Genomic DNA, 7,843 nt, shown 5'->3' on the forward strand with positions numbered 1-7,843 from the left:
CTCAGGCTGGTTTCGAACTCCTGAGCTCAAACAATCCGCCCGCCTCGGCCTCCCAGAGTGCTAGGATTACAGGCGTGAGCCACCGCGCCCGGCCAGGTGGCTGGATCTTAACCACATGGCCACGCTTCCCCAATTCTGATTCTATCAGCTCATGTGCAGGCCTTAAATATAGTCACATCTGCAGAGCAGATGTTAGTTAACAAGGTCTCAACCAGTTTCTCATATTTTTTTCTGTCTCACATACTGTGCTCTTACCAAAATAAAGGTCATCAAGGATTGCTCATGTCAATTTAGCTATCTATCCACCTGCATCTTCTATCCCAATACCATGAATGCATGGGTGTGTACATGTGAGACTGTGTATGTGTGTACAGCTACAGTTCCATACTCCTCTGGACAAAAAATAACAAACAAGGGTGAGGGATCTCAGGCCATCAAAACAGAGAAGACTCATTCATGACCCACCAGAGTGATATGCACTAGTGGAGAACCCTTCATTTGGGCAATTCAGAAACCCAATATAGAGAGTGAAACAGGCAAATCAGAGAAAATAAGAGGCAAAAGACCAAATAAAGGAGGAGTGAAATTTCCAGCTATAAAGAAACCTTTCCTTAATCTTTTTGGGTTACCATCTTCAATCTCCTAAGTCTCACCTGAATCAAAGCGATGAGAGGTGAGACTACAAGGGTGATGCCTTTGGCCAACAGTGCAGGGAGCTGATAGCAGAGGGATTTTCCTGCCCCTGTGGGCATGCACACGAAGACATCCTTGTCCCCTGCAAAAACATAAGAAGACAATATCTCAATGCTTCCTGCCTTTTCATCCAGGTTCTTGAAAATTAAATGAGAATGTAGGAAAAGTACCTAGCAGAGTGTCTGGCACATGGAAGGGTCTCAATATAACATTAATTTCCTTCCCATCCTTTCTGTGAAAAGGGCAGGGATCCTGGGAGACTTGGAAATGTTCCCCCCACCCCCAAATCTAGTAATGGTAATAAAAACAAGGGTAGGGGCCGGGCACTGTGGCTCATGCCTGTAATCCTAGCACTCTGGAAGGCCAAGGCGGGAGGATTGCTTGAGCTCAGGAGTTCCAGACCAGCCTGACCAAGAGTGAGACCCCATCTCTACTAAAAATAGAAAATTTAGCCAGGTGTCATGGTGCACACCTGTACTCCCAGCTATTCGAGAGACTGAGGCAAGAGGATGGCTTGAGCCCAGGAGTTTGAGGTTGCAGTGAGCTTCAATGATGCCACTGCACTCTACCCAGTGTGACGGAGTGAGGGAGTGAGACTCTGTGTCAAAACAAAAACAAAACCCAAAAAAACAAGGGTAGGGAAGTCTGAGTCTGCTGATATAGATGACTGAATGAAACAGCCATGAAAGGAGAATACTGCTAGAAAAGTGGGGATATCTGCGTAGACATGGCAGGACATTAGAGGTGTTTTGTTTATAAATGTATCATTAATATTACAGGCCAGCTCCCCTCTTGATCACCTCCATTTGTCACCATATCTTAGGTTTATAATATTATTACTTCTTCTTTTGCTGGGACCCAGGCCACTCAATCTTCAACAAAGGAATGAACTAGCAGTAGGTCAGTCGTTAGGCAATTCAAGGCATCCTCACTACTGCCCACACACAAATGAAAAACAGTGGGAATCTATGAACTGTTTTCAAAGACAATTTGTAGCTCTGGCTATGAAATATAAGAACCAGAAGTTGGGTGGTTTTGCCACTAAAACTGCAAGCTTTGGGTGACAAGTCTAAGATTTCCAAAACTAATTATGGACCAAGGCTAGGGAGGTAAAAAAGGGTCAGGACAAGGGTGTTCAGCTGCAGTGTTATGGTACAGCCAGCACAAACCTAAAGGCAGGTAGCTTGGTAATATTACCTTTTACTACAGCCATGGTCGCACTCTTCTGTAAAGGCGTCTTAAAAGAGTCAAACCCAAAGACCTTCTTCAACGTGCTCTGGACTCGCAGCTCAGGGTCAAAAGGAAAGGAGGAAGGGCCGATGCTCATCTTAGCAAAAAACAGTGGCCAAATGTTAAGGCAAAAGTGGTGAAAGGTTGCCACAAGAACCCTTTGTTCTGCTTAAAAAATACAGCTTATTTTTCTCTATGAGTAAAAATTTACTACATTTAATATATAATTTTCAAGTAATAAAGCTGCAGGTGAACTGCCTCAAGCAATACATTCCTGAGTAATTAACATCTCCATTTTTATGCTCAGTGAAAATAAAAATACTGAAGTGTCCCAGGCCACGGTATAGCACAGAGCTAGAAATCAGATCACGAGAAGAAACACTAATGTCTTCGGAATAGTTGGGAGTACGTGGAATCGTCTTTCTAAGATCCACCTTCTGCTCCTCCTATAAGCGCAGCCATGACGACCATTCTTCCCCCCGCTCCCGCTCCCCCTACAAGACCCTGCCCCTTCTCTCTTCCTCTGAGACCCAGATTCGCAATTTTCTCGCTTGGCCAACTGACGCCTCCCTCTCTTCAACTCAAGATATAGGAAGCCGGCCGTGGACTGTCCAGGAATGAAGGACTCTTGCTGGGCTGGGCCTCTGCTGGCTCCGGAACTACTCGAAGACCCAGGAGACCAACCCCAAATGTGAAAAGCCACAAACCGCCGGGAATTCAGCGTTAGGCAGAACGCACAGAATTTTATATCCGTCGCGTAGTGATGACGTTACGCGAGCGCTGTCAAGAGAAGCAGGGCAAGGCTCAGAAGCGGCCGTTTTGATTGGTTTCCAGTCTGGCGCGGGGTCTCCTGGGATCGGAAGAAGTTGTCTTTCCGCACGGAAGTTGACTACTTTGAGTCATTAGAGTGAGCCACGGCGAGTTTGTGGGAATAAGATGGCGGGGAAGAAGAACGTTCTGTCGTCTCTTGCAGTTTACGCGGAAGATTCAGAGCCCGAATCTGACGGCGAGGCTGGAGTCGAAGCGGTGGGCAGCGCAGCTGGTGAGGCCCGAGTGGGAAACTGGAAGGGGAAATCAGGTGTCTGCCCGGAACGCTGTCCTCCTAGCGGGGCGGGAGGGAAAGAGGATGGTTATTGTGCCCCCAGTAGTGGGCCCCGAAGCGCGGTAGGGGTCCTGGTGGGATAGAGCATTAGAGACTCTGTAGTCTCCTTCCTGTTGTTTTCATTATTCTGGCGAAACCTACTGAAAGTTTTCTTTGTGCCGGGCCTCGTGGTGGCAGAGAGATGGATGAGGGAGAGGTATTCAAGGCTGCTGAACTACCTATTCCCTCTGGGCTCGTTGTTCAGATGGGAGAGAGCAATGAGTAAAACATACGTGGAGGTTGATAAACGTTTTGTTAAGTTTATAAGTTTTTAATTAAAAATGTGCTCTAGGCCGGGCGCAGTGGCTCACGCCTGTAATCCTAGCTCTCTGGGAGGCCGAAGCGGGCGGATTGTTTGAGCTCAGGAGTTCGAAACCAGCCTGAGCAAGAGCGAGACCCCGTCTCTCCTAAAATTAGAAAGAAATTATCTGGACAACTAAAAATATATAGAAAAAATTAGCCGGGCATGGTGGCGCATGCCTGTAGTCCCAGCTACTCGAGAGGCTGAGGCAGGAGGATCGCTTGAGCCCAGGAGTTTGAGGTTGCTGTGAGCTAGGATGACGCCACGGCACTCTAGCCCAGGCAACAAAGTGAGACTCTGTCTCAAAAAAAAAAAAGTGCCCTAAACGCATCTTGGAGCTTTTAAAAGTGACTATATCTGGTCTCCAAAGTGAGAAGATGTATTTTGGTACATCCGGAGTGGGATATGGGCATTTGTGAACTCTTTAAGGTTCCTAAGTGATTCTGTTACTTTGTGAGTTTGTAAAGCCTATTGGTGATTTTGTCGTCCTCCTCAGGTTGAGAATCACAAAGTTAAAGAAGGGGAATAGATTTCTTGGGGAGAATGGAGAGAGAATAAGTTGCCTAGTATTTTATATCTGGACCTTGATTTCTTCATCTGGAAAGTGAGAGGTGTTGGATTAGCTACTGTCATATTTTGTTGTTTTGTATGGTCTCTTCCAGTCAGAAGGCTCCCTGGTTGTTTCCTAGTACTACCTAGTGTTTTTGTTTGTTTTTGTTTTGCTTTAAATGAAGAAAGAGGTTTTTTTCGAGTAGGTATGATTGGGGACCCATTGGAGTGTCCCTGGTCCTGTTCCTAGGGGAGAGCATACAAAAATGAGGAAGACAGTCCCTGTCTTGTACAAGACTAGTTCACAGGTGCCTACGATACAAGGTTGAGATGTGAGATGTGTGTGTTAAAAGAGGTGCTCAAACAATGTGCTATTATTCAGAGAAGGGAAGGATTCAACTGACATAATAGATGGGCTGAATCTATTGGTTTTCTTCCCTATTCATTTAATGATTTCATCCACTAAATTTTTCCTTTTCTGAGGGCAGAATTTGGGCCTGTGATCACTCACATGAGATTTAGGTTTCCCTTTTATCTTCAGAGATAGTCCTAGCCATTCAAGTCACTGGAAAATTTTCTTACATCTCCCCACACTTTTTTTTTTTTTTTTTTTTAACTGTTTCAGAAGAGAAAGGTGGGTTGGTATCTGATGCCTATGGAGAGGACGACTTTTCTCGCCTAGGGGGTGACGAAGATGGTTATGAAGAAGAGGAGGACGAGAACAGCAAACAGTCGGTAGGTAAATCTCCTAAATCAAGACTTGCTCAAAGCACCATTTCATTTGTCAGAAACTTTCTGAACTATGCCAGCAGTGTTCCATTTCATGGCTAACCTCATACCCCCCACGATTTGGTTTGGTATTAAAGAAACTGGGTTGGATATCATTAGTCCTGTTTGAAAATTAAATTTATTTTCACCTGGATCATTTTGTGTTAATCTTTGAAATGAAATTTTGGGGAAAAGATAGCAGACTATTTTATTTAACCCAGATATCAGTGAGTATTTTATGTTGCTTTTCCCAATTTAAATAATTTATTCTGTTTGTAGCATTCACCCTAATTGTTGTATCATTTATATCTGCAGTCAACTCTGCATTGTTCTTAATCTTGGTTGGGGCTCATTCAAATCTTTCAATTTATTAACAAGGTAAGGAATGAAAATTATTTAGTTTTCACCTGCTTTGATCCTCCTTAACTTCTTTCTTGACATTTTACTTGGCACTTTTTATCAGGGTGCCTTGGTTCTTGATCATAAATCTTGCCTGAAGTTTGGTGGGTGCTGGCTGAAAAAGAAAGAAGAACTTGTACCTTTATTAACAAGAAAGACTTTACGATCACAATCACCTGAGCAGCATGAGCCAGCATTTTAAAGTTTGGAGAAAAAGCAATGACTTTGAGGCTGGTGCTTAGCACAAAGACATACAAAGTTGAATCTGGATATCAGATCTGGCTACTTAGCAGCAGTTTTAAACACTCATGATGTACTTTATTTTTTTATTTATTTATTTACTTATTTTTATATTTTGAGACAAAAGTCTCGCTCTGTAGCCTGGGCTGGAATGCAGTGGGGTCATCATAGCTCACTGCAACCTCAAATTCCTGGGCTCATGCGATCCTTCTGCCTCAGCCTCCCGAATAGCTGTGATTACAGGTGTGAGCCACCACGCCCAGCTAATTTTTTCTATTTTTGGTAGAGATGGGATCTTTTTCTTGCTCAGGCTGGTCTCAGACTCCTGACCTCAAGCAATCCTCCTGCCTCAGCCTCCCAGAGTGGTAGGATTATGGGTGTGAGTCACCATGCCCAGCCTGTTGTTTGTTAAAAAATTTTGTTACATGGCGATATGTAAATGTTAGCATTTCAATGCTTTCCACATTAAACAGAAATGTATTTTGTATTTTATGCTCTTAGGAGATATTTTCATGCCTTGAGCCCTGCCCATTAATGCTGATAATTCAGAGTTGACTGAAAGTGTTTAGAAAAGTTTGCAGGTTGTTTTATTTTCCTGACTTTTCTCAAGTACGTACATACTGGCTTAATATCCATAATTCTTTTCTTTCCTAAATTTGTGTAACATGTATTTGAGGTGTTCCATATTGGCTTTGCTTAGAATTTTCAGCATGTTTAAGTTTTATTTCATATTTTAGTAAAATCCTCTGGTCAAATCCGAATATAGCCATTCCGAAATGTAATTGTATTCAGCTGAGCTCCATCTCTGATTATTGATTTTAATTGAGATTGTGGAGATTGCATTTAAAACCTTTGACTCACTGGTACCTTATAGGATAGTTAAGTCTCAAAACCATCAGTATAGTCCATTAAGTCTCTTAGGTGGTGTTTATATTAATATCTGGAGTGCTCTGTAATGTTCGGGTTAAAGTGTAGCTTTGTTGAAAATAATGGTTTGGAGTGAAACCAGTTTTTCCTAGGCATTTAGTTAAAGGCTTCTGTGCATTGGGAGTGTTCTGGGTAGTGGAAGTGACGTGGATTTAGCTAGCTAATAAGGTACCTCATCCAGCATCTGCTCCCAATCTTTGACCTTCATAGCATTAGTGTTGAGTGGAACAGTGGGCTTGCTTTGGAAAAATGCCTTACCCACGTGATGCTTTGTGTCAAGCAGGGCTCATTTGGATAAAGAACAAGGCTTCGTAGAATGGGTCAATCTGTGAGCAGTCAGGTGGAGGCAGAGCTCACTCACTGGGATCCAGGGAAACCTGGGCATTGCTCTTTGATCCTGCCTTTTCTGGGTCACTTGCTCTGGTCGTATGGTGCCTACCTTTCTGTGTTGATGTTAGTGCAGATGCTACTGGGTTGAGGTGCTAGGGTATAGCTATGTGTGTGTCACATCACTTTGATGTTGATGTTTTGGTAGGTCTGAGTCTAATGTATATGTGTATATGAGAGGCAAAGGAGGGGAAAAAAGGTTCTTAATCCTAGTTTAAATAATTCATATTTCAGTGGGAACATTATTTCCTCTTTTATCCTGTGGCCTGGTCTTGCTCTTTTCTGAAGCATGTTGCAATCTTTCTCCATTTTTTTGTATGTGATTTTTAACTTGGGCGTTTTCATTGACGTGGACTGTGGCACCACTAGAATAACTATTGACTTTGAGCTGCTGGTGTTTTTTGGTTTTTTCCCCCACTTCTTTTTCTCTAGTTCTGGGCCACGTGGTAGGGGAGGGATTCTTGGTGGGATGACCCCAGCTGGGTAAATGGGCTGTTTGCTCCAGCCCCTAGTTATGCATGTGAGACCCCCTCCGGCCCACTCCTTTAAGCTTAATCCTCTAAATTCTTTGTCTTGTAGGAAGATGACGATTCAGAGACTGAAAAACCTGAGGCTGATGACCCAAAGGTATTTGGTGTTGGCTGTGGCGGGGTGGCTGGATGCAAACAGGTGTTTCAACGTTATGGTTCAGTTCACATGTCTGGTCAAGATCTGTCCCACTAACACACTGTGTGACCATGTGGATATTTTCTAGGATAAAACCAGCTTTATGAAGAAAGAACCTGGCAGAGTGGATTTCTGCAGATTGTGCCATATCTCTAGACTAGGAAAGCAAAAGGACTGTCTGAGTCGAACAGCCCACTTGCACTTTGCCCCTTCAGTTGGGTTAGGTATGGGACTGTTTCTAGACTCAGGAAGGTATAAGGGATGCCTTGCATGCTCTGAGTTCTCTAGTCATCTAGAAGTGAATAAGAGGCTATAAGACTCGGACCAAAGTGAGGGCTATCTGCAGCTGTTAGGGATACTGAGCCTAATTCTGATTTTCCCAGGGATGTGCCCTTCCACTCTTGGGCAAGCCATGCAGAATGGTCCTTTTTTTTTTTTTTTTGGAGACAGAGTCTCACCGTGTTGCCTGGGCTAGAGTGCCATCGTGTCATCCTAGCTCACAGCAACCTCAAACTCCTGGGCTCAAGCAATCCTTCTGCCTC

General features: G+C 43.8%; 2 protein-coding genes across 3 annotated transcripts in view; one reads left to right on the plus strand and one right to left on the minus strand.

Moving 5' to 3' along the window:
* RECQL5 (RecQ protein-like 5) overlaps positions 1-2,060 on the minus strand; it is a 38,401-nt gene extending 36,341 nt beyond the window's left edge. Inside the window, exons 1-2 of the mRNA XM_012662324.1 lie at positions 1,891-2,060; positions 654-775 (exon numbers count right to left, since the gene is read on the minus strand). Of these exons, the coding sequence (XP_012517778.1) occupies positions 654-775; positions 1,891-2,020 (252 nt within the window). The 5' untranslated portion in view covers positions 2,021-2,060. The remainder of the gene's footprint in view (positions 1-653; positions 776-1,890) is intronic.
* Positions 2,061-2,603: 543 nt separating this feature from the next.
* SAP30BP (SAP30 binding protein) overlaps positions 2,604-7,843 on the plus strand; it is a 35,515-nt gene continuing 30,275 nt past the window's right edge. Inside the window, exons 1-3 of one of the 2 annotated variants that reach the window (XM_012662251.1) lie at positions 2,604-2,965; positions 4,540-4,649; positions 7,215-7,262. In XM_012662251.1, coding sequence (XP_012517705.1) covers positions 2,860-2,965; positions 4,540-4,649; positions 7,215-7,262 — 264 coding nt within the window. In that variant the 5' untranslated portion in view covers positions 2,604-2,859. The remainder of the gene's footprint in view (positions 2,966-4,539; positions 4,650-7,214; positions 7,263-7,843) is intronic. The other variant, XR_001138219.1, reaches the window with a different exon arrangement.

This window comes from Propithecus coquereli, unplaced genomic scaffold (genome assembly GCF_000956105.1).
Source record: "Propithecus coquereli isolate 6110/MARCELLA unplaced genomic scaffold, Pcoq_1.0 Scaffold76, whole genome shotgun sequence".
Taxonomy (NCBI): domain Eukaryota; kingdom Metazoa; phylum Chordata; class Mammalia; order Primates; family Indriidae; genus Propithecus; species Propithecus coquereli.